The 26,928-nt window shown below is 41.1% G+C and overlaps 1 protein-coding gene across 1 annotated transcript in view; it reads right to left on the bottom strand.

Annotated features, from left to right (window-relative positions):
- Positions 1–20,724: 20,724 nt before the first annotated feature.
- The window catches only part of VWA3B (von Willebrand factor A domain containing 3B), a 64,047-nt gene continuing 57,843 nt past the window's right edge, over positions 20,725–26,928 (bottom strand). The window contains 6 exon segments of the mRNA XM_061998843.1: positions 20,725–20,828; positions 20,831–20,870; positions 20,872–20,998; positions 24,239–24,336; positions 24,865–25,002; positions 26,151–26,275. Of these exon segments, the coding sequence (XP_061854827.1) occupies positions 20,725–20,828; positions 20,831–20,870; positions 20,872–20,998; positions 24,239–24,336; positions 24,865–25,002; positions 26,151–26,275 (632 nt within the window).

Genomic DNA, 26,928 nt, shown 5'->3' with positions numbered 1-26,928 from the left:
CTTCACATCCCCCTGTCACTCCAGAGATCCAGACAGAATCTGTGCCTCTATACCTTGATGGCATCAATGTACACTGTGCCCCTGTGTCTACTAAGGCTTTATACCTTTGTGGGTTTGATGTGCCAGGCCATCGAACCCACACAGTCCAGTAGATTCGGTCATCCCTTTCCTCCTCCTGGCTGGAGGCAGGGGCCCTCTATTTCTGTTCTTCATCAGAGTATTCGCTATCTGATCCTTGCAATTGCAGACCTGAAGTCTCCTCATTGGCTTCGAAGGAAGTAGTTGCAGTTCTTCTATGTCTTGGAGATTGTTGATTGTCCTCTTTTGTTTTGGCAGCCACTCTGCTGACAGCCCTCTTGGGCGGTCCTTTTCTAACAGCTGCCTTCCCCCTTAGTTCACGTACACGCGCTTCTAGCTTAAAAGTGGGTTCACCATCCCACTTCCTCATATCCTCTCCTTGGCTACGCAAAAAGAGCCAGAGTTCATTTCGCGGTGTACTCCTGCGTCTGGGACTTCCCTTTCCCCTGGTCGGGACAGTGGATGACTGAATTCTTGAGGCAGATCTAACAATCAGGCCATCATCCCACACTGATGAGGAGGTGCAGAGGCTCTCTTCATAGTTCTGTAACCAAGAAGATACCCTCTCCACTGTTGGTATGTCCATGTCTGGATGATACACCATTGCCAGGATATTAGAATATGTAGCTGGGGCACTCTGGATCACTTTTCTCAACATGGCCCGTGTACACTGGACATCGTCTGGATCTGTGGAGGCCTCGACATTATCCAGATCACCATAGATGACTTCCAACACAGCTAATTCCCTTAGATATTGGATCCCTTCATCAGCTCTAGTCCACTTTCCTCGGGCATTTACAAGGTCTTCCTTGAATGGGTATCTTGCCCGTACACTTGAGAGGAGTCGTTTCCAGAGACTACAAACTGAGGTTTTCTTTCCAATGCCTTTATCAATTCCCCGGTCCCTAGCAAGAGATCCTAGCTGTTGGGCTTCTCTGCCTTCCAATTGTTGACTGTCAGCCCCGTTATCCCAGCATCGGAGCAGCCAGGCACCAATCCGCTCACCTGGCTGGCGACTGTAATCTTTTCGCATATCTCTAAGTTCTGTTGAGGTGAGGGACCGAGTAGTTTCCATTTCCTTTTCGATTTCTCTCACTTCTCCTGATCTCCTTACCGAAGGACCAGTTTCTTCTTCTAGCCTTTCCTCTTCCTCCTCGTCTGCCCTTACTAATCGATGATATGGACTTGACCTCCTTATCCACTGCTTCTTTTTCACTACTGGGGCAACCACTGTGGTTGTTGTTTGGTTCCCTGACTCAACCATGGTAGTCTCAGGTATAGTTTGAATTTCCACCTCGGCCATAGTTCTCTGAGAGGGCTGGACTGCGACTGACTCAACTATGTTGGTCTCAGGTACCGTTTGAGTTTCCATTTCAATCACAGTTCTCTGAGAGGGCTGGACTGCGACTGACTCAACTATGTTGGTCTCAGGTACCGTTTGAGTTTCCATTTCAATTACAGTTCTCTGAGAGGACTGGAATGCAGCTCGGTAGGCAGAGGCTAGGCCCCAGTATAGTGCCTGAACCTGATGGGCCTCATTAGGGTAGGTAAGACACCCTTCTATCAGGTAGCGTGTCAGTAAAGCAGGGTTTTTTATCTGTTCAGATGTAAAATCCCAGATTACAGGAGGTGATAACCGTCCTAGGAATTTGCCTAAATTCATCCACATACCCTGCCACCCAGGGACTGGCCGCTTCAGGGGGCATTTTAACATGTTTCCATCGCAAATTTGTACTCTCTGATACCCAGATGACTCCAGATTCCACAAGATATATAATATACCAACCATGTTAATTAGTAATATTAAAACTCTCGTATAAGGGTGACTAAGGACCTGGGAAGTCTGTGTAACAGAATTGTCTAGATCAGTCCGAGCTGAAGAGAAAGAGGTGCTTTGCCCCATGGCCTCCACAAGATAGCTCCCACAGCACACTAAATTCATCAGTAACAGAATGAGACTTGCTATTATTATTTGGGCCATCATGTTCCCAGGCCCTTTCATCCTCTTCACAAAATTATATAGCCAGCTTAGCAAAGCTATTAAGGTTAAAGCACAGCCAAGAGTCAATGTTAGGAGCATCATGTTCCCAAACATTAGAAAGTGTAAGATAAGCTGCATAACAGCAAGGCTCCGTGACCAGCACAGGAACTTTGCTCTCATTGGTTTACTGTAATTGCAATGCAGTTAATGTAAATCTGCTATTATCTCGCCCCACGTTGGGCGCCAAAAGGGCTGTGGTAGTTTGAGCCTGGCTGGATGCCAGGTGCCCACCACACCGCTTTACCCCCCACCTCCCGAGAAGCAAGCCAGGGAAGGGGAGAAAATAAGATGGGAATCTCGTGGGTTGAGATAAAAGCAGTTTAATAAATAAGCAGCAAAGCCGCGCGCGCGGGAAGCAAAGCAGAAGCAGATAAGCTGTTACTCTCTACTTCCCATCAGCAGCGATGTCCGGCCACCTCCCGAGAAGCAGGGCTTCAGTACGCGTAGCGGTTGCTTTGGGAAGGCCAGAAATGAATCTCGCCTCGCCTCCCTGCTCCTTTCCCCCAGTTTATATTCCTGAGCTGACGTCATATGGTATGGAATATCTCCTTGGTCAGCCTGGGTCAGCTGTCCTGGCCATAGTCCCTCCCAAGATCATGCCCACTCACAGCTATTGGTGAAGGTGGGGGAAGGAATGCTGGAGGGACAGCCCCGATGTTGTGCAAGCGGTAGTCATAATATTGATATCAACAGTAAGCACAGCACTGCAGGAGCTGCTGTGGAAAATCACTACCGTCCCAGACCCACTACAGCAGACCAACACACAAATAGATAAGGAACCTTCCTGCCTGAGGCCTGAATGAACACTCATCTGTGTCACTTCTGTAGCACAGACAGTTTACAGAGCATTTCAAAGACAAGCAAGTATGTCTCTCTGCCAGAAAAGAGCCCTGAGGGATGGGGAGCATGCCACCATTGCTCAGCAGGGACACAGCTGGTCACCCAGGAGAGATGTGGAAATTCCTCCTGACTGCAAACCCAGCCATGAATTCACTCACCATCTTGTGCCAGTCTAACTGCCTGAACACAATAGGCTGGCTGAGCCATGCTGAAGCACCACAGATGCTCAGGGAGCTGTGGAGATTCTTCTGTGAATATTTGTGCTGCTCTGTTTCGACAAACATGATTGCAAATGTTTCCCAGGTGACCAGCTTGGGATATACACTTGGGATAATAAGTATACACAACACCAGTGATTTTTTTATGTTGCTTCTCAGGACAATCCTGCTGTCTCTTAGCGAAAATAAAACTATCCTGTTGTCTCTAGGGAATTTCAGCATAATGCTAGTCAGGCCTGAGGCACTGATAGGGATACAGCCCAAATCCTCTAAACAGAATAAAATGGCATTTTCAATCACATAATGGTGGTCTATTAGCAGAAAGCACAAGGAAAGAGCTATGCTATGTGAAATGGTAGGGCTTAAAAGCTTTTCTCTTTGCACTTTGTGAAGGCAGTTGTTGTCATTTCTAGGCCTCACTAATGAGTCTGAGGGAACTCAGCTGACAGTATGCAGCCAAATGTTGGTAATCTCAGATTAAACACATCTCTCTCATGAACTCATAAATATCTTTACTCGGATGTGACAACAGTGTGTCCAGACTCTGAGATGGACTGTGTCATAAAATCATGGAATGGTAGGGTTGGAAGGGACCTTTAGAGATCATCTAGTCGAGCCCCCTGTGTATCCTTGAGATACATGAGACAGATGATGACTGCTGGGTCTCTAACTGCTTTCTGTAAGCACTATGCCAAGATACAAACTTAGAACTAAAGAAACTAAACTAAAGAAAGTGTATGGGAAAGAAAAGAAGAAAAAATCCTATCCCCTTTATTTTCCTTTGGAGTTGTTTTAGCCAACACCGTTTCTTTCCATTTATTGTATACAAGGCTGAAGATATAAAGTATGCCTTGCCAATACTGGTGGTGTAAATTGCCATAAAAAGCAAGCATCTGAAAATGCAACAGATAGTTTAATATTTCACTAAAGAGAGATGAGTTCTGTTGAATCTTCATTTATCTGTCACTGTTAAATGTCTTTATATGACTTTCTGCAGACCAGAGAGTAAAGCAGTGAGGCAGCAGTCGACATGGCTCCCAAGATGATAGGAGACTGCAGCATCTTTCTTAGGAGGAAAGGCTGCAAGACCTGGGGCTGTTTAGTCTAGAGAAGAGAAGGCTGAGAGAGGACCTTATCAATGCTTGAAAATACCTAAAGGGTGAGTGCCAAGAGACTGGGGTGAGTCTTTTTTCTGTAGCACCCAGTGACAGGACAAGGGATAACGGGCACAAGCTGGCACACAGGAAGTTACACTTGAACATGAGGAGACACTTCTTTCCTGTGAGAGTGAAGGAGCCCTGGCACAGGCTGCCCAGGGAGGGTGTGGAGTCTCCTTCTCTGGAGGTTTTCAAAACCCACCTGGATGTGTTCCTGTGTGACCTGATCTAGATGAACCTGCTTCTGCAGGGGAGTTGGACTGGATGGTTTCTAGAGGTTCCTTCCAACCACTGCCATTCTGTGATTCTGTGACATGGTTCCATAGGAACGATACTCAGCCAGACTTGCAACACTTGGACTGTGGGGTGTCACTGGCAGATATGTCCATCCTCAGCTCACACAAATTAGATGAGGCAAAGACAAAATGCTGAAGTAAGAGATGTTTTTAAAGAGCAAATATCAGTAGCTGGGCCAGGTGGGAATTGTTGTATTATGATATCAAGATGACCACAGCCAACAAAGGCAAAGACAGTAGAAGAAACCTTTGCCAATGAGAGCATACTACATACAAGCTTTGCATGAACAAATAAACTGTCTGAGAGCTCGGGTCCGTGACTAATGTGCTTCTTTGCTGATTTACATGAACTGAGCATGTAATTGGCTCTTATTGCTCTCTTGACAGGAAAGACAGATTCTTCTGTCTTTCTTTGGGGGCAATATCTTATTTTGCAGTGTGACCAATAGGTTACCTATGCCCTAACTCCTTTTAATTTACACACATGCACATGGTTAAGGCACGATAATTTATCACAGATTAGCATAGCCTGTCATATCTTATCAGGATGGATATATCCTAATTTCAGGCCAGTTTCTCCTAGTTCCATACCAACAGGAGTTTTACTTCAGCAAGCTAACAACATACTTAAAAATCCTATACAATAACCAAAGTTATTCCACAGCAATAACTATCAGCAAAACGTAAGTTTAAAAGTTGATGCTGCCCATATGCAAGGAATGGGGAAGACTATGCATCACCTTGTGCTTCTTTCTCTGAGTAGGCCTGGGGCTGTCACAGCTATATCAGCAAGGCTCAAGGCAAGAGCATCAGTATATCTTTGCTAATATCACTGCTGCACCTATGAACATCATTCTGTTAATCGCCTACTTAATGTCATATTCAGAGGGATATCAAGGCACAGTATTACAACGCCCTGGATTAGCAGCCTGCAAAGAGATTGCAACTAATCTTCCAATGCTTCTTGGAAAGTCAAATGAGAAATGGCAGCACAGCTGCTACTGGGAAAAGAGATTTCCCAGAGCGATGCCTCTTTTTTTTCAGCACAGAGGAAACTCAGGAAAAACTTTGGGAAGTCAGCAAACCTTAGGGCCAGAAACAGATCCAGAGAGCTTTTGGAAATTGCTTCAGAGGCTGGCAGAAGAGCTCATGAGATTAATCCTGCTAAAATCCTGTGTGGCTGATAAGAATTAACTATGCTTGCACCTGCTTATGCACAGAACAACAAATACTGGGTGATTTGCTGCTGGTAATGGTGAGAGAAAGGAATGTTTAGGCAGATTATGTTCACAAACATTCGCTCCTCATTTATTACCCTACATATGGAGAGCAGCACTGAAGGACAAGCTTCATGCCCATATAGCATTCCTCAAGTTAGGTTATCTTTAAACCCTTTTCTTTCCAAAGGAGACGGAGATCACTAGAGAGCACAACGCGCTAGGTGTTTTTATGCAGAAATAAGGAGACCAAAAGTGAGCTTCAGACACGTGTCATACTACTGAGAGACTGGGGAGGAGAGCTCAGAGGTTTCTTCTGCCTCTTCCATTGCTGTGTAGCTGTCTTTCATAAAGAAGAACTAAAAGACCTTCTGGTTTTAGCACCCTTCTCCCAGTGACAAATAATACTTCATTCTTGGGCTATTTCATTTGCTTTGGCCTTATCCTCAAAGCGTGGGCCGATCAGTACATAAATAGCTGGTGAATAGCATGTGGTTGTAATTTAGAGGTAGGCAAGCCCAGATGTCTGGTTTACGTGGTCATTCAGAGACTGATAACTCATTCACATAGTCTCTTTAAATACAGACAGGAGTATCTTCTGCTCAACTTTCATAACTACGTCAAACTAATAAATAAAGTGTAAAATGTAAGAAAAATCAACTTCACAACCTTTTGATTGCTAAACTGAGGCCCCAGTGTTCAACAGCATCAAAATGTTATCCAGCCATTCTTGGCACTGCAGGAATTGTGGGTATTTTCAAAAATAAATCCCAAATTTGTACACTTACATCAAAACTATTGAAAAGTGACATTGCTGCATGTTACTCTTCCTGAGAGACATACACAGTATGTCAGGTGATTAAACCACTGCTGTATTAGTTTCAAAGAATAACAAACAGTTAGGACAGTACCCTAGAAATGGCTGCACCACACAGAAGTCCCTTCAACCGTGGCTACGTTTTGTTCCTGCAGAATATGCAGGAGTGAACAGTAGAGGGTGATAGCTTAAAGGAAAACTTGAGTTCTCCCATTTGCTGCTAATTCACAACACAAGAAATCAGGTGCTGGAAAGGTCACCTCTTCTTCAAGACTAAAGTAAAGAAAGAAAAGAATTGCAAACAAACCCCTCTTCCCACCTTGAACTTTACTGCACAAATTCTGTGTGTTTAAAGAGAGTCCAGCTATGGTGGTTGTGGTTTTTGTAGCCTTGCAATGATTTCAGCAGAGCAAGCTCAGGCTCCAGCTGGGCTTAGGCTGCTAGCGTGGTCCTTACAGACTCACTGCCAGGAAGGGCTTTGCCCAGAAGAGCCCTGACCAGAGCTCAGGGCAGGATCCTGCCAAGTGCTGGGCACTGCACTCACAGCATCAGCCCCTTCGAGTTACACACCTCTGGAGGGAGCCCTGGGCCAGAGTTTTAGGGTTCCTTACATGTTTTATGGCATTTTCAGGAGCAGTAGCTACTTTAATAAGCAAAAAATAGGTAATTTTTAATGTCTTCATAAGGACCTGTCTCTTTAGGTACTTTAATGCACCCCAGGGCACACAACTGCAAGTAATTAGTGCTCTCACATAAGAGAGAAGCCCCTTTTCTCATTTGCTTTGCCATGCTGGTGGTAGAAGACAGCCATGAAGGCTTCTTTCTTCCATTAGTGAAGTACTGTCTAAATAAACACAAAGAGCAAATGTGTGGAACACAAAAGGAGGCTGGCAAGGGAGAATGGCACTGACACAGCCTGAAACTCCATACACAGCTGAACCTACTTGTTGCAACAGATTTAAAAAAGGTGTTATTTCCTCAGCCAGGAAGCCTTTCTCTTTGCTGTTCATCTAAAAGACCTGGCTTTGCCATCAGCAAGTTTCAGGGTAGGAGTTATGGGGTTTTATGTCATTTATGGTTATTTCTTAGACTTGAATGATTTTTCAACATGCCTTGCATAATGGATAAATGTTCTCTCAATGACTTTTGGGGCAGCAGCTCAGAAAATGTTTTTAATGAGGTTTGAGGGTCTTTTTATGGCAAGCTTTGGTATCACTGTGTGTGCCTTTGTTTTCCAAACCTTTGTAAGGGCAAAAAGATTTCTTCTACTCTTCACATAATCAAGCAGATATAAATGGTAATGGATATAAATGGACAAACCTAAGCCTCTCCTGCACTATTCACCAGAGGGAATGACTTCACTGACAGGGCTAAGTGCTATTTTAGGTGCTGTGGATTATCACATCCAGCATCTATCAGCCAGACCAAACAAGTCTCTGTAAGTCTTGTGTCATATATGCGAACCTAAACTAAAAGATGTCTTGGAGACCCTTAGGCATTTCAAGTAGCACTGAACAGACAGCTAGGCAGCTGGACTTCATCCTTTTTGCTTAAATTCTGTGTGAAGATTTTTTGCTTCAATTTCTGTGAGAAAAAAAGAAAGAAAAACCAATTTGTAAAGTTCCTTAATTTATTTAGACTTCCTTAGGGAGCACATTTGTGGCTACAGTATTCATAAACATCACATCTGCATCCCAAATCAGTGGATTTTTCTTCTGCTTAGATGCTAAATCTGTAACCTGGACACACATGTACTCCTCACCAAGAGCTTCCATTTAGATTTCAGCTCTCACATGAAAATCATCAAGCGTGGGTCTTACCACTGAGTTGGCTAACTTTCTTTTGTACATTTTAGTTCATAAAAATCCATCTAGATCACAAACAAGACACATTTTTAAAGTATTTTATAGTCATAAGTACCAGGTTGGTTTTGTCCTTTACCACTCTCAATTCACTATCCTTATCACAAATCCCAATCTCCAGCCCCATTTTTGGGTGCCAAAAATGTCGTGGTTTAGGCCCATCAGGGAACAAAGGCCACGATTAGCCTCGAGTACCGAAGAGGCTGAGAACTGCTCAAGGGCAGGGAGAGCTTAATTGCCGCTTAAGGTTCAGGACAAAACAGACCAGGCCACTTGGTTTGGGGAAGAAAACAGAGAAACAATTTAATGCAATATCAACTAAAACATACCCCAAAAACCCAAAACATAACCAAAACGAAACAACACAGAGTAATACATCAATGAAGAGTCCAACCAGCCTTTTTAAGAACACCTTCTTGCCACACTTCCCCTCTTCCCGGGCTCAGAGCCCTGATCCCGGGGTTTTTACCCTGTCCCCCCCTGAACGGTTTGGGGGGGCAGGCAGTGGGGGTTTCAGTTAGTCTGTTCCTCATAGCTTCTGCCATTTGTCCCTTCTCAGGACGGGTGAACTCCACACCAGTCCTCCCTGCCAGTCCGTGGGGTAACTCACACGCATGGCAGCCCTGCACGGGCTGCTCCGACGAGCACCCATTCCAAAGGCTGCAGCTCCTCTCTGCCTCTCGTGTGGGGCTGCTCTGCGGCACACAGGCTCTCCAGCACGGCCTGGGCCATGGCCGTCTCCCCACACAGTCCCTCGCCCGTCCGGGCTCACTCACACGGAGCTGTTGGTGGCTCTCAGTCCTGCCACGGATCTCCATAGGTTGCAGGGGCACAGCTTGCATTCTCGCCACGGCTTGAAGAAGGGTCTCTGGTCTACTGCTTCTCCTTCCTTCCTCCTTCTCTGGCTGAAGGGTCCGCGTGGTCGCCTCCATCTTGTATCACTCTTACACCTCCTGCCTCGCATTCCAAATTCCCGTCCCCTAAATAGTGATGGCAGAGGCGCCAGATTGGCCCAGGCGGGCCGGAGGTGGGTCTGAACCCAGGAGCCGGGGGAGAGTCCGCAAACTCTTTACCGGGTCTTCACTGCAACCCGCTCCCCCTGTTACTAAGCCAAAAGCTGCTCCTTGCTAAACCAGAACACAGGTGAATATTGTGAGTTAACTGAAGGAGTGTATGTTGGTGTCTATAGCGCTTATAACAACTATCCCTTAAAGTTACCTGAGGCCACAGCTGGAAATATCAAAATGCAGTGCCATTGAGCTCAGTATTATATAGCTTGTAAAAAGACTCAAGCCCTTGTAGAAGCACTCATCATCTAATTCAAGAAAAAAAAAGGGCAAAATATCAATAGATGTACATGTAGATACAATGTATAATGAAAGAAAATGTTCATTTTTATTGCCTACTCCACCAAAGCTACTACGTAAGTGTTCTCAGATCTGTCTCTGCTCAGCTGCTTTGAAGTTAAAAAGCTGTTGGCAAAGCATTTGCTGTCAAATTGTACAAGCTGTGGTTAAAATGGATAGTAGTGGTCATTCAAATGCATTGATCTCTTTCTAACCAATACAGGGTGGGTAGGCTGGGAAAAGGAAGGAAGACGGATCATGAGTTATGAGTCAGATGCCAGCTCGTCACAAGGACCTGGTTCAACCCTGCACAAAGTATCATATGTTTACAGGAGAAAGGATGCCTAAAATGCTCACCACCTATGGAAAATGATGGGGCTCTGCTCTTTTGTGCCATTTAAAAAGCATTTCCTCCTAAGCTTTCCCCTTGAGTGTAACCTATTTCTCGGTGGCAGTAACATATGCCATCTCCCGCTGCTCTGACAGCTAGAATTAAGCTAAAGATTCCGTGGTACAAAAATGAGTAAGAAAAGGCAAAGAAACTTAATTCTGCCAAGGAAGACATGAAGGAAGGTCTGTAGGTAGCCTTTGTGCTTGGGATAAAAACACACAGTGATAGCGTGTAGCTGCTCTTTGACCATGAGGGCTGGCAGAGCTGTGTGGGACTAAGAAGCACAGCATCACTTGTCCCAGCCAACGCTAACGTGGCTACTTGCATGTAGCCATATATTCAATCAAGAGAACAAACAGACCAACACTCATCTGCCAGCACTGCAGGCATTCTCACCATGTCATTGTCTGAAAACATATTTTTAAATACATGTGCCAAAATATGTTTAAGCACTCAATAACAAGCTGTTAAGTTGACGTGCTGCCTCTTGTTTGGCATGGAAGGGTCTGAGTTTCCTTCATCTCTAAAGCAGGTGCATAAAAGAAAGCTTCGTGGTAAGCCTTGTCAGGAGCTTTCTTAGAACCAAAAACTACTTTTTTCTACAGTGAGATACCTCTTAGAATTTATCCACAGGCAAATTACATACTGACCCCGTGGGATCTATCTTGATGTGAATGAAAAACTGATCAGTAAGTATCCAAATATACTTCTGCTCAGAAAAAAAAATGGATATCAAAATAAATACTGAAAGGTATAATGCACCCTACTTCGGTGTCTAGTCTGCCACCGTTCTATGAGTTACCTGTTCCATGTCAGGAGGCTGGGACATCCCTTTTTTCTATTGTACCAAGTGACAGGACAAGGGGTAATGGGATGAAGCTGGAACACAAAAAGTTCCATTTAAACATAAGGAAAAACTATTTTACTATTCAGGTGAGGGAGCCCTGGGACAGGCTGCCCAGGGAGGGTGTAGAGTCTCCTTCTCTAGAGGTTTTCAAAACCCACTTGGACACATTCCTATGTAACCTGATCTAGGTGGACCTGCTTCTGCAGAGGAGTTGGACTAGATGATCTCTAAAAGTCCCTTCCAATCCCTACCATTCTATGATTCTATGAATCCAATGGCACTTGCCTTTATGGACAGCTCAGATTCAGTATCCGAGCATTCAACGTTCCCTACAAAACCTTGCCTAGCCTCTGTATTTTGTATGTTCATATTAATATTTATATTTTTTAACATTTTGCCTACCTAGCAAGGGCAGAGCTCTTTCAGTTCAAGGTGAATACTTTCGTGTTAGATCAACAAAAATAACAGGAAAGAATAAACAAGCAGAACCTGTGGGAGGTAAGTGAATGTAGCGTGTGTGAAAAGACTTTCAGAACAAAGACAGGCTCTGCAGACAGGTAGAGAAAATGAAAAACCTGAAGAATAGTAGAAAGAAAACAAAACATTTTCAGCTGTGTTTCCCATCTGTACTCACTGCATTGCCTGAATTACTCCCCACACACATTTCTTGGTAAAAGGCTTGGGTTTCCGTTTTGACATGAAGAATGAGTAGATTCACAGTATGTTGAATCTGAAAGAGCATGGGGTAATGGTAGTTCTATGAATTGCTGATATATAAGGAGGTTGTCCCCCTCAGAAATCCCCCTTCATGTTCCTAGCAAACACAAGTAGATGCCAACAGGACAATCCAGCAGGATGCAATGTTAGCGATATAATCTCAGGAGAATGCTGAGCTTGACAAGTCAGCACCCACAAGTATGTACTGCTTACCACTGACACAGATCTTGTTCTCAAACACAAGCAATCCAGCTTTGCCTTAACTCTGAGCCTAATCACAGCTGTGTAGCTCTAGTAGTGTGAGGTGGCTTTTAAACCAATGCAGGCTGCTTATTGCCAAGGCTGATCAATGAAGGCTCAGTGCTGCAATAGTACTTCTGCAGGAGTGCTTCACATACTTCTGGTTGACTTGGGACACGGACGCAGCTGTTTGCAGAAGACATCTGCCTGGAAAAGTAAAAAAGGATAAGCAAGAGAAGCAAAAATATTGGTAAGCTACATGTGAACTCAGATGTGCCATGTCGTGGACTTAAAATATGTTCCAGGGTTAGGGAGAGCTTGGCTGGAGCTCTGAGAACAAATCTTGGTGCAGGCTTTAATAAGTTCTGTATCTTTACAGCAAAACCAGGGACAATCTGCCAGACTGTTCAATTTAACCTTGAGTTTTAGAGTTCAGTTGACCCTGATACCCACAACTTACCTCAGGGGTAGTAAAGGTGTTGGAATTAGCCACAATCCTAAAATTAAAAGCCTTCCATCTAATCCTGCCTCAACCATTCTGTGAAATTCAATGGCAGAAATAATTTTTTTAAACTACTGAAACTGAGGATAATGGTCCAAATGCAATGTCACTAAAGAACCACTCAGACCCTGAGTGGGGAATAAATACATCAATGAGATCAAAGGCAAGCTCTAGAAAGATAAAAGTTACTACCTTGGCAAATGAGACCCTGTAATACATCACCATACTTCTTCTTATGCTGAACCATACCATGGTCACCTGGAAAACCTTGTATACCTATCCATAACCATTTCTCTCCAGGTAAAATGCTATTTCCAGAAGAAGAAAGACACAAGCAGTCTGAGGAACAGCTCTAAAATATCCCTGTCACGTCAGCTTCCTTGAAAACTGTGGCATCTCCTGTCCTAAATCTCCATTCCTATTTGACCTTCTCTCTGCTGGAGATATACAATATAAAACAAAGATGAGTTATGCAGTGATCTCCAGTCTCCTTATCGCTGCCTGTCACAGAGAAAAGTCAGCTTCCAACCACAAAACTGGGCTCAACACATAGATAGCTCTGTCTATATGCCTGTGACTCGAATTTGACAACAACTTGTCCACAGAAACCTCAGGCAGCCAAAGATCATGTGGAAAACATGAAGGCAGAGAGGGTGCTCCATAGATGCTGCAATGCTCAGCTCCGAGTTACCTGTGGAGGAAACTGGAGCAGGAAATGCCACTGCAGATGGACAATCACCTTTTCTAAACCTGCCAAGGAGTGAGACAAGACATGGGGCAACTTTCAGAGGAAGGAGTGATACTGTCTGTGCTGAGGTCCCAGCCTTAAGAGCTGGTTGGAGTGGAAGGACTGGGCAAAAAGAGCTAGGGTTTGGTTTAGGCCATAGATGTGTCTGTGTTTGCTTCTAATCTTATTTTACAGCCCCGTAATCAGAAGACCAAGCTTACAGTGTGCTGAAACCAGCCCTTGCACAGCTTTGCCCTTCAGCGTGTTTTCTATTAAATTGGAATCTGGGTACTACTGAGCCAGTCTGAGGCATGTCTCTCCAGAAGCAGGCAAGGCTTCATCAGGAAACCTCATCTCGAGTCTTGGTTAGGAACAATATTTGCTTAGTGCTGTTGGCCTGGCTCCAGGAGCAGTGTGGGAAGGACAGGCATTGCCAACTGCTTGATTTTCAAGAGCAGCTGGCATAAGCCTGCACCCTTTTCTGCCAAGCATCCCCTCATCCCAGGAGAAAGCACCTCACAGCTGGGGGAAAAAACAATCAAAGGATGGAGCGCTTTGGAGTTCAGTTGTATTTATGCAGCAGTCAAGAGAGCAGTTTTCTCACTAGGCAAGAGGGGAAACAGCCATAGAGGAAAAGGTCTTTTACATACCTGTGCACGCTGAATCAAAGTTTTCTATACAAAATTCTTCCATGAAGCTGCCTTTCTTCTTGGAAGATCAGACATTGTTCTGATTTCATGGTTTCACCACTAAATAGGAGGTGACTGAAGGAATTCTGAAGGAATTCAATCTCAAATGCTCTTCTGCTTCCTTCAGTTCTACCAGTTGTTCTTATATAAGCCTTTACTCCAATTTCCCCTGTTATCCTTACTTCCCTTGAACCTCAGTAGTTTCATGGCCACATTACCAATATGATAGCTAACTGGCAGCTTCTCTTTCTACATCTTTCTCCTGCTCAACCAACCAATTTCTTTTTTACTTTCTTGCACAGCATCAATGAATGCATGTAATGCTGAATGCCAGGGCTGAGTCCCAGCCTCTTGGGTCTAGAGTTTGATCCAGAATGATAAATACAGCTGAGGGTGAATCACAGAATCATAGAATGGTAGGGGTTGGAAGGGACCTTTAGAGATCATCTAGTCCAACCCTCCTGCAGAAGCAGGTCAGCCTAGATCAGGTTGCACAGGAACATGTCCAGGGGGATCTTGAAGACCTCCAAGGAAGGAGACTCCACAACCCCTCTGGGCAGCCTGTGCCAGGGCTCCCTCACCTGAACAGTGAAATAGTTTTTTCTTATATTTAAATGGAACTTTTTGTGTTTCAGCTTCATCCCGTTACCCCTTGTCCTGTTGCTAGCTACTAGAGAAAAAAGGGATGTCCCAACCTCCTGAGGAATATTACTTTTTTCTTTTTGGTTGTTGGTTGTTTTTTTGTTGTTTGTTTTTGTAGGGCATATTTCTTTATATAAAAAGAAGGGGAGTGAATAGGACAAATCTTTGAGGAGAATCACAAAGAATACTGAGCATGTTGGGCAATCTCAAAGCCAGATAGGCATTGCCAAACCTCACCACTGCCAACTTTGTAGGAGGCAGCATGGGGAACCACCAACCTGGAAATTGGTTACTGGTTATGCCTTATTGAAAGAACCTGCAATTCAGCTGTGCTAGTCAAGCCCAGCTGTCTGGTAAATAGAATTGGAAAATCCATCTTGTTTACAGACCACCATAACACTACTTACCTCATGGAAAGAAGCAAGCATATGAGAGTACAGTCTCCTGTACACCTTCACCACAGTGTGGAACCCAGGACAGAGCTCATTTTGTGCAAACAGATCAAGAGGAATGTTCAAATGAAAAGAATAAATTGTCCTGACAACTCCCAGGCTTAATACAAAGCAATGCAATGAAACATTTAACCAAATTTTGGCAGGAAAAAAGGTCTTGTGAGGAAATTACTAACTGTTATCCCACGACAGGTGGTGCTTCCTCAGGTCTGAGTGCACATTCAGAAAGGAATACTAAATAAGAAGTGAAAAGTGAATTCATCCATCATCATCCATCTTTCAATAATGATCAATGTTTCAAATGTAGCTTGTCTAAAGAACCAACAGTGATTGATGACCACCCTTCACACAGAAGAAGAATTCACCATTCCAAATACCTATGTTGTCAGTTTTGATCCTGTGCTTGGTTAACATCCCTGTTTGTATTTCTCACAAACTTGTACTGTGCCCAGTGGAATACTAAGGTAAGTATTCCTCAGCCATTTTTTCAAGGAGATCCCAGTTTTTGTCACTGTGAGGTTACGTAGAATCTATCTGCACATTCTTAACAGTATGTACATGCAAAATTGGCCCACCCTACATTCTGTTTATGTCATTGGAGTGGCATGTGTTTGGCCTCAAAAGCAAAGTAACCATGAGAGACATAAGTGACGTGATCATGTCAATGCTGAACTTGACTAAGATGCACCTTTGGCTAAAAATATGAGAAGGTAAATCTCAAAGTCCATGTGACTGAGAGGCATTCTTGAGGGTCAAATAGATTTTCAGTTCAACAAACTTTTAATTTAGGTATCTTTTCTACCAGAAAGTTTAGGGCTTTTCCATTCACTAGTAGTACCATTTCCTCCACAAAACCAGTGTCCATGTCCACAGTAGAAATCTTTCCAGCTGCTCTGTCCTAAAATTTCATGGATGCTGTGGTGGTCACTGAAAAGCAACTTTCTACAATTATATCAAATGAGAACACCAACTACTAAGCACCCTCCTGGCACAAAACAGTGACAATCATAATGAATGAATAGCAAAAGAACAGAAGCTGGAGGAAAAGTGAAAGATAATAAAGTGGAAAGAAACAGAGTAAACAAAATGGTATACTCTATTTTGCTTCCTATATTTATTGACAGGGGATTTTTTTTGTTGTTTTTTTTAAATGATAGAATCATAGAATGGTAGGGGTTGAAAGGGACTTTTAGAGATCATCTAATCCAACCCCCTGCAGAAGCAGGTTCACCTAGACCAGGTTGCATAAGAACATGTCCAGGTGGGTCTTGAAGACCTCCAAGGAAGGAGACTCCACATCCTCCCTGGGCAGCCTGTGCCAGGGCTCCCTCACCTGAACAGTGAAATAGTTTTTCTTATATTTAAGTGGAACTTTTTGTGTTGAAGCTTCATCCCATTACTCCTTGTCCTGTTGCTAGCTACTAGAGAAAAAATATATGATCATATCAAATCATATAAAATGATCATATAAGAAATGTTTCTGTAGTAGAAAACAAAACTATGAGAGATATCTGAAGAAAAAAATATATGATATGCAGGGTGGGGAAGCAACAGCACAGACTGAGTACATAGAGAGTGAGATTTGAGCATGACTAGTTTTAGGAATACTGATCATCCACAGCTACCACTGAAAACTCTGAAGCTGAAGGTTTGAAAATCAAAAGTATGCCTGTGAAAACTGACTTCTAAATGCACAATGTCAGCACTTAGATACACAAAAGGAACATTCTGATTCTTCCAGGGCACGCTAAGAGACAGGAATCTGGAGATTAAGTGTTTGAAAAGCAGGAAATTTCTTGACTGTATCCTGTAAACTGGCTGTATCTGTCTGCAGTACAAAAACATTGCTGGATTAAAATACTGAAAGGCATTGTGGCCATATGGCTACCTTGAATAAAATGACAGATAGGCTGTTGAATAAGAGTTCTCCATCACACACAACTCACAAACTGTTTTATTTTCTTTACCCAGTGCACGTGCTCTCTATGTGCCTTCCTAAGATGTTGAAAGAAACCATTCTGCTCTTGCTCCCAGAATCTGAACAGAATTGCCCTTCCTCTCCACCATCAGATGCCCCAACACACGCCTCCTACACCAATGGAACTGCACTTTCTTCCTTGGCACGTCTTCACATTTTGTTCTTTCTGGGAAAAGAGATGGAAAGTTTAACACACTTTCCTCTTTCAATGAGCAGATGACCATGACAGGAGAGAGAGTCCTTTGGCTGAGTTGTAACATGCTATCAACTGAAAAACAAAAGCTAAATCTGGAGGCTGTTGGGGAGCCCTGAACTACACACAGCTGCAGCAAGGAACAGATGGACGCATAGCTGAATTGACATCGACTGCTTATTAAGCAAGCCACAGCCAACAGATTGGAACCCTGCTTTATTATGATAAAGCCTTCTCCAAATGCTGAAGGAACTGTCTGGAAAATGAGATACAAAAACAAGAGGGTGCTGAAAATGTAAAATCCTACTGTGGGAAATCCAGCCAATGCATTCGACTGCCAGCTGCCACAGCTGTTACACGCTTGAACTCAATTCAGAGGAACTAGGTTTGCCACAGAAAAGGATAGAAAATGATCATTCTCAAGGGTCTCCCATCTACCCCATATTGTCAGTTACAGTAATTATCAGTGTAACTGCTTCAAGTCACATCTCATTATCAATTAAAAAGGAGATCTGAGCTCTGTTAGCTATGATTTGCTAATGTGTCAGGCAATGTGGTCTATTACTGTGTATCATACCTGTACTTGGCTCTGAATTATTTTCTGATTTTTTTTTTTTACTAGATCACCATTTTGGAAAATCAACAAGGAAATCATGTGAAATGAACACCGATTTAAGGCATTACAGAACAGGCAAAAGACTAGAAAGACGGGGAAAAAAAATCTATAGAAAAAAAAAGTTTAAAAAAAAATATCTATTAAACCAGTTCCAGCAATAACCAAGGACACTGTTAAGTATTTGTGATCTTGTGCAATCAAACAGTATTTTGAGTTACCCAAACAAAGAATCATTAGCCCACTAACAGTCAGTAGCTAGGACTTCATTCAATGCCCTTACAAACACACAGAGCTAACACAGTAACAGCAACAAGCATATACCTTAAAATAACATGTTAAATATAATAGTTCTGGGATAAATAAGACAAAACTACACATCACAATATCACAGAATGGTAGGGGTTGGAAGGGACCTTTAGAGATCATCTAGTCCAACCCCCCTGCTAAAGCAGGTCCACCTAGATCAGGTCATACAGGGACATATCCAGGAGGGTTTTGAAAACCTCCAGAGAAGAAGACTCCACAACCATATAACAATAAAGACAACATACAGCAAATAACTAAAACTATTACTTAATCTATTTTCACCTTTGCATACGTTGCTTCCCTGAGTGGGAACAACAGGAATGGGTCGTTGATTCCTCCTCAGGAATATTTTAGTGGAGCAGAAACCAAACCACAGACATTCTAAAATGCTCCATTAATTCATATAGGACCCAGAAGTCTGTGGGAATATAAGACTTCAAGGAAATACAAGGCTTCATCAGCCACCTATATAAGAGCCATGTAGCTGAATCCACATTTTCTTGGAGAGCACGAAAATCCATCTCCATATAGGGCAACGCTCATTCAAGTTCAGAACTTACTTCCTCGTAGGTGAACGTACACATGAAGTCAGCAGAACTGTAGGAAGAAGTGTTTATTAACACATGGAGTAGTTACAAAACACAGCCCAATCAGACTATTAATACGTACATGTGTCTGGAGAGTTCATAAGTGACAAGACAAACCTTTGGAAAGGAAATGTAGGCATTGCTGATGGTACTAAAGGCATTTAATACATTACACACACAAGGAAAACTATTGTGTATAAATGTCCAGCCTTATTTGAGCATTATGAAAACTCCATGAAGAGAAAGTGCATTGCTATATACCTGTTATTTTTCATATCTGGGCCAAGAGACTAATTAAACAATTCATTAAAACAGTAGAGCTTTCCAACACCTCTCCCACGTTATTCAACACTTACTCATATGACTAATATGACTTCTGCTGAGGGTGTTAACCTGTATATAGGTGAATCTTATAGATCTGCTGCTCAGCACATACTGGACAGCCAAGCAATAACCTGGGCAAAAGGAAAAAACAATGCCAGACAAATTTGTTTTCTTTATTCTCTTCACTCTTTAAAATGAAATCCAGTATTAACACAGTTAAAATAGATGTGTAAGTCAGAGAACAAGTAACACATTTGATATAATTTAAAAAAATAATATACACAAACCACTACAAAAGCAGTAGCATAGTTTGAAAATGGAACAAATATCTACATCCAAACAAGATACACAATAACATACAGAGGTTGGATAAACAGGTATCAATGAAACCCTGTGAGGTCTTATCTAACATCAGCTCTCTGAATTTCCTCTGATGAAACACAAAAGGATACGTAAATGAAAACACATAGAAGCAAAAAAAAAGCTATGCCAATGTCCATGGTGTCGTAGGAAGAAGACAGGTTATCCTCTTTAGCATGTTCAACTTGCATACTACCTTGAAATCTTGATAGTCATGGTCGAGCACTATGAGATGATCTGTTAGGTCTAGGCAGGATTCAAGTGCATAGATAGCCACTGTTCTCATTTAATCTTTCCTTCAACCTGCATGGAATCAGTAACAGGACTTGCTGATCACATTAGCATTATCTCAAATTTACTCAGCATTTGTATCTCAAGATGTCCAAGCAGGAGGAATATGAGATAACTGAGCCCTTCCAGTTAAGCAGCCCTACCTGTGGAAGTAGAGGGTGCTCATACAGCTACAGGACAGTACCAGCACTCCTGCTCTCATGTAACTCTGACCAGGCCACTCCTAAAATGCAGTGGCACCATGATACCCATTATAAGCAGTGTACATGGCATTTGCAGACAATCTTTAAAAGATAACTGAGAACACAGAAGGAGTTCAGAGGGGCTAAACCAAGTTGATGGACAACATGATGATTAAGTGAATCTATAACCCACCACTTCTGGAAATAAGTAATTAATGAGGAAAATATTTAAAATAGTACATAGCAGGTATGGATAAAAATCAAGCTCTTACCTTTCCAATGCCAGAAGGATCTTTAAATTGAAGAGCTGACTATGGCATGTAATGGCATATCTACACTAGGTTAGATCTCTACTCCAGTGTGACAGGGGGTATAGATATTGATGTCAGCTTTAACTGAGCTAGCTCAGACACTAAAAGCCATTTAACCTCTGAAGCATTGAGCTCCACCTGCAATAATTTAATGCCTGCAATATAGGCATACCTTTAATCTAACAAGTAACAAATGGAAGAGGAACTGCAATATATACTCATCTTACTAGCAGGTACTAAAGGTTGATGCTATTGTATCTTCACTGCTACTACAACTGTTAGTGAAATTAAGGCAGCATATGCCAGAACATGCTTTTTTTCCCTTTGCTGTGGAAATCCATGCTGAGAATGATCAGTGTAAAGAATGGTTTACAAAGGAGGTGAAAGAACCTAGTCACACAGGACATGGGAGAACAGGCTGGAATAACACCTAGAAATGCAGAAATCTGGTTCCTTGTGTGTGATTTAACTAAAGGCCCATCAGATCTATTTAATACCTAAGATTTATAATCTTCCAGAGCTCCATCTTTACCTCCAACTTCGTCATTGTCAGGCAATGAATTTCTCCCTCTCTGTTTTACTTCACTTCTGGAGAGAAACTAAAATCATCAGAGTCCAATATCCTCTCCCTAGGATGTCTTTTTTTCTACCCCTGTCCTCTTTTTTTTCTTTTTCCCTCTCTCTTCTTTCACAGTACTTTTCTTTGCTTCTTCTCCTCCTTCATCTTCCACAAATGAGTGAAAATAGGGCTTTGTGGTCTCTTTGTCCAGGCTAGAAAATCAAGGAAATTTAATAAGCTAAAAGCACACAAATTTTGTGCTATTTTAATTGCTTTTTTACATGACACAGATTTCAACTTTTCCCACATCTCACAGTATAGACGAGAAGGACTTACCACATTCTTGACCATTTGACAGGGCTATAAATGTCTTACAAGTCAGTTTCCCTATTATTTATAGAAGCAAAGAATAGCCTAATGCAGGACTTTGGCCCCTAATTCTGTCTAACTCTTATGACTCCTGAAAGGATTTGGGCAATAGTTGTCTTTCATGGTGTGGGCCCAGAGCACAGAGTATTTAAATTTGTTTAAGGAATTTGTTAATTACATTGGCAGAGTGCTTGTTCTGCCATAGTTAATTTCTTTCCACTGTGATGTCAAGCAAACAGCACAAAGAGATGCATCTTTTGTTAAAATGATGAGAGCTATATTAGTACCTCTAAAGATTAGTGAGTTAAGCATGACCCCTGGTACACACCACATAAACGTCAGAAGACATTCCTAAGGGACTCAGAGTTGAAGACTTAGCCAAGCTATTGTATGTCTATGTGCACTGTGGACTCCCTGTCAACAGGGGAGTCTCAGCTATCCTTTTCTAAAGGACTTAACACACAAGGTTTGTCTGGTTTTGAGCTTCTAATATCGTATTGCTTTCAAGATTTTTATTTCCTTTCTGATTAAATTGGCTTACTACTTTATCAACAATATCAGCATGTTCTCATCATATCTATGTGGACCCATGAGCAATATGCTGCATTGTTCCCCTTTGACAAGTATGCCATGAGACAGAGGTATCTGTTTTAGAATATAGCAAATTATAAGTTTTAGCAGGAAGCACACTTCCATGCCCTATAAAAGGTAAGGGCTCTAATGGAAACTCTAACTCAGCCTGGGCTGGAGAACTGCAATAGCCTTGCTAATATTGGCAGCTGTTTAATGTGTAACTAATGAAATATCATTATATAATGGCTTTGAATGTACATCTCCTTATCAAAGGTAATCATGGCATAGCTGTTACACAGAGAAACAAACACAAACTAAAATAATGGCCAGTGCCAGCTTTTCATGATGCAGCCACTGCCCAGATAATGTAGCCAATGCCCAGAAGTGGACACTATGTATGTCTTTACGATACTAAAGGGACATGTTAAGCAGCAAGAAAGGAATGAGATTTCACTTTACAAGTATGTGTTAACATATTGTCAAAGCAATTTACTGCAGAGAGTTATAGATCCAAGAAGTAGGAAACGTAAAAGACTCTTAACTGTAAAAGCTCTGTGGGATCAGGATTCTATTGTTAATTCTTGGAAAAGAGACTAAAAATTCAGTAAAGTCAGATATGACAAACGATGTGGAAAAAGATGGGGAGAAACATATTGCAGTACATGCCAAAGGTGTGAATGTGCAAAAACTAGGTGCTGTGATTCTGGCAGCAAACTGTGGAGTAATGTGGATCAGTAGTGATCACTGGGGTTTTTACTGGCATGCCAATGCACTTCATCTGAGTACCTGGGGGTTAGTTCTATGTTGCCTATTTGCCAAAAATTACTATTTATATAGCCTATCCAATGCCAACAAAGGACCCTGGCAATCCCAAAGGCTCAAATATGTCTAGTTCAGGGCTGTAAGTGGGTTGCTAAATTAAGAAAGTCTCTGTTTCAGATGCTCAGCTCCCCTTGTCATTTCTCATTAGCGACTTAACACACTTCACTGCACTCTGCATTATACATCTTCAGATTCAATATATATTCATGGGGCCAAAGCACCTAAATTCCACTCTCAGAGACACCAAATACTCAAGTGTTGCTGCTCTGAGTCTCAACATGTCTCTTTGTGTATCTGGGCCCTGATGACTTTAAAACACTATCAATCAGATGTAAGTAATACAATTTGAAATAATACTGTGCGGAAGCATTTCTCTGTTCCTTTAATGGGAGTGATTTGAGGACAATCTGAATAGAGTCATCCTCAAAAATAGAGACATTTTGCAGTGAAAACATTGTCATTTAAAATATGCTGTTTTGATTCTAAAATCTACAATTTCTGCAAGAAAAAATAGGAATGATGTAGTGAAAACTTCGTACCTTAAAACAACTGTAAGACACTGCTGTGCTCAATCATTACACTTGCAAAATTTATGCTCTGTTCCAGGCCATGCTAAAAACTGGTTTAGTTTCATTTAAAGGGGATAAAACACATGCCTTAACTGAGAGTCTGTTATTTTGTGCTGTGGCAACAATATTGCTTGGAATATTTTATTTAGATGTCATTCATTTAATTTCAATCATCTGCTATACACACTGTCCAGTGCATTTACAACCAATTCAGTGTTTACTATCTGGAAACACTATCTAGAAATTCACAATTAATATGACTTGAATATGCAGTTTCACAAACTATTTTACCCAGATATCTGCCAGATTTGACATCATTTCATCTAAAATGTAGATCTAATGAGTACATTTATTTGCTGTTTGCAAAAATTCAGTGTATTCATTTCAGTCACTTCTCCAAAGAATTCCTCTGTTTGCCTCTTAATAACTCAATTTTCTCATAATTTATACATAACAATGGTGTGTCAGCTTGCTGATAAAGTCTGTTTGGAGAATTAGTATTACATTTTATATTCAAGCACTCAATCATGAAACAAAGCATGTAGAATGGAAGTCACTCTTATTGCTTATGCATTTAGTCACATCTTTTCTTAATAAAGTACCTCATTTAGAATAAAATCCAACTCCATGGAAGGGAAAGACTCCCACTGATTTTGCAGGAACTCAGCTCAATTGTATACCTGCCTGTATTTATGCCCAGGAGGAGATTCAGTACCTTAGAAACAACTTGTGATTTAATGCATAGCTTTATGTTATAATAAATGTCTTCTGTAACAAACAGAAACTTCATCTCACCTTTTAGCAGTCCTCTAACAGCTTCCTGGGGCCAAGCTTCAAACCATCACATCCCATCAATATTTTCAAAATGAAAATAGAGCAATAAATTGCCAGATAATAAAATGGTAGGACAGATAGTCAGTGCTCTTCCAATTGACATGCTTGTGGGTCAAATTACTTGGCTGCACGTGTAGAGCAAGCCAGTTCACAAAAACTGTAGTTAGAATACAACATATGGAAGAATACTACATGTGGAAATCTGACAGCATAGTTGAACCCAAAGTGCAACATTTAGGATTTCCATAATAAAACTTTTCTATTTTGAGAATGAAGCATACTTACACCATATAATCCCCCATCTGCACCATTCTTATGTACTGACAGGAAAAGGCATACTTTGCTTGGCTGATTTTAATAAGCCCACTTCTTACACAGTGTTCCTGCAATAACACAATCAACACTCAGCTCATTTAAATCTAAATCTCAGAAACAATGAAGATACATATGAACAGAGTCAGCTGTTTTAATGTAATTGTAATTAGCCTCTATATAATGAAGATAAAAGTTTCAAGTACAAAGTACCTTTTCTTAATATGCACTATGAAAAATGCAGTAAAATTACCATAATGTCTTACAAATGAACCAACATAATGAAATGAAGATTATACTGACAGTGATAAAACTCCCCGTTCCTCTTTTTAGCAGCATGGAGCCTGTGAAAGCCACCAAATGAATCACAGAGGAAAGAATAAAGTATGATTTAAGAGCAAATTATCCTACAGAATTTATTGGTTCATGTCTCTTACATGAGCTCTTCACTGAGTCCCAAAATCTGATTTACTTTGGTTAGCTGGAGACAGGGACTGGGACAGTGAGCTCATTAGCTTGGAAAACTGTATCTGCCTCATCAAAAATAGAACAATAGTAATACCATTCCCAAATTGGTATCATCTTCTAAGTTTATTTACCTTCCTGTTGTTGAACATTAGAACTGTGTAGAGTTTGTCACTTGTTTCCACTCTCTTTGGTGCTGCTATGACAATGGCCGGCACGTAATACTCATTTTCTGTCTGTGTCCTAGTTCTGGCAAACACATAGTCTCCAACCTGCAGATCAGGAAAGCATTGATTTGCAAGTACCATGTGAATGTGGCAGTTTTTCAAGACATAACAGGTAAATATTAAGATATTTTTACATGAATCATCATTCTAACATATTCCCATATTACTCGGTCCTTATTTCTACCAATTACATACAATTTTCACTGAATCAGGGAGAGAACAAAAGGCAAAAATAAAAAGATAGAGCCCTACTAAACGTACCAGGTCTCAACTAGCAACACAAAGTGAATGAGGAAACTCTTATAACTCCTCATTCCCTTCGACTTTGTGCTCATTTGGGTTTTTTAATAAGCTTTTAAACCAATCTTGGGAATTTTATAGAATTCCATATCTAACTGGCTTATACAAAATGATTTTTTAAATGAACATAAAAGTCACAATTTTCTCTCAAATTCTTTAGTTCTTCTCAAGAGCTGGATGTTCCCCTTACAGAATACCAGAAACTATTGGATCAGAATTTGCCCTCTTTTCAAACAGAAAAAAAACAAACAAAACATGTTTCTAGTTTTAAGGGTAACAAAGCCATATAAAAATGTTTCTTGTATTCACAACAGCTGTGTCCATTCTGTATCCTTTCTGTATGCATCATCTCTCTCATGTAAAATAAGAATCACCTGAAAAAACAACTGTAATTACAGACTGTCAGCTGCCACATTTTAAATAAAACCAGAAATGGAATAAGAATTAAATTTTTTTCATTACTGTTGTTTGCCTTGGTTATCTGATGGGTGTACAATATGCTGTGAAGAACAACTGGTTTTAAATTGCTGTACATCATATTGTGTACAAAAGATTCTCCTTGATTTGTAATCTATGCGATAGGAAACAATCATTCTGCTGGTTAATAGCTCACCTGTCTTCTATAGGAGGGAAATATTCATGTTTTGTCAAGAAAATAATATAGATTGCTGATAAACAAAAGAACAGGATTACAATGAAAACAAGCTCCAAACAAATGAAAAATGGCATGTTGAAAACAGTATAATTTTACTATTATTAAAAACTTTTCTTTAAAATAAACAGAGGTATTTGAAAGACTTTAAAAATCCCACCCTATCATTTACTCTATGTGTGACCAAATTAACAAAACTTAAAATGCATCTTTTTAGTCATTAAAAAAATATGGTTTTCACCTGCAGATGTGGGCATGGCATAGCACCTCCCACAGGTATAGCAAACTTCAGAGGTACAGTCCAGGCTTCCCCATTGCTGAAGTCAACATGTACATGGGTAGAACTGATATTCTTTATCACAGTTCCTAAAAAACAATATAATAGAACATTCATGTAATCTTTTTTTTATGTCCTATAGTTTGGCACTTATTACTGAGGCCAAACATGTGAAGAATAGACATTATTCATTTTTATTTGGCATGGGTAAGGTGCGCTAGGGCAATAGAGAAATTTGTACCTAAAAAAACCCACAGTCTTAATAATCATTCTTAATAATGCCATAAAAATAAAACAAATAAACATTTTCAAGTCCATGTCTGAAATTTGTAAGCTGATCAGCTGGATGATTGTTGACATAATGAAACTATTACCACAGCTAAAAATAGATTACTTTCAAAAGCAAACAAGCACAGATAATACCAAAAAATAAACAGCTCCACACACATGTAATTTCTTAAATGAAACAACAGAACAGAATTTTACCTACTAATCATTCTGCCTCAAAACCCAGCAAAAAGGCAGATGCATTTAGTGAATTCTTTGAACACATGCAAAAGCTCAGCAATTGCCATACGCTCAGCTTATGCCAAACACTCAACAGAAACATTCAAGGTAGACATCAGAGAGAGATAGACTGACACCCAGTTACTTAAAAGGATTTCCTTTCATATTCTTTTGCTATAAATGCATCATTGCTTTCTAAGGTTACAAAAGGTATGTCTTTTTGTATGTACAAATG

This window comes from Colius striatus, chromosome 1 (assembly GCF_028858725.1).
Source record: "Colius striatus isolate bColStr4 chromosome 1, bColStr4.1.hap1, whole genome shotgun sequence".
NCBI lineage: Eukaryota > Metazoa > Chordata > Aves > Coliiformes > Coliidae > Colius > Colius striatus.
Note: the sequence above shows the minus strand (reverse complement) of the source record. Positions and strands in the feature narration are given on the sequence as shown.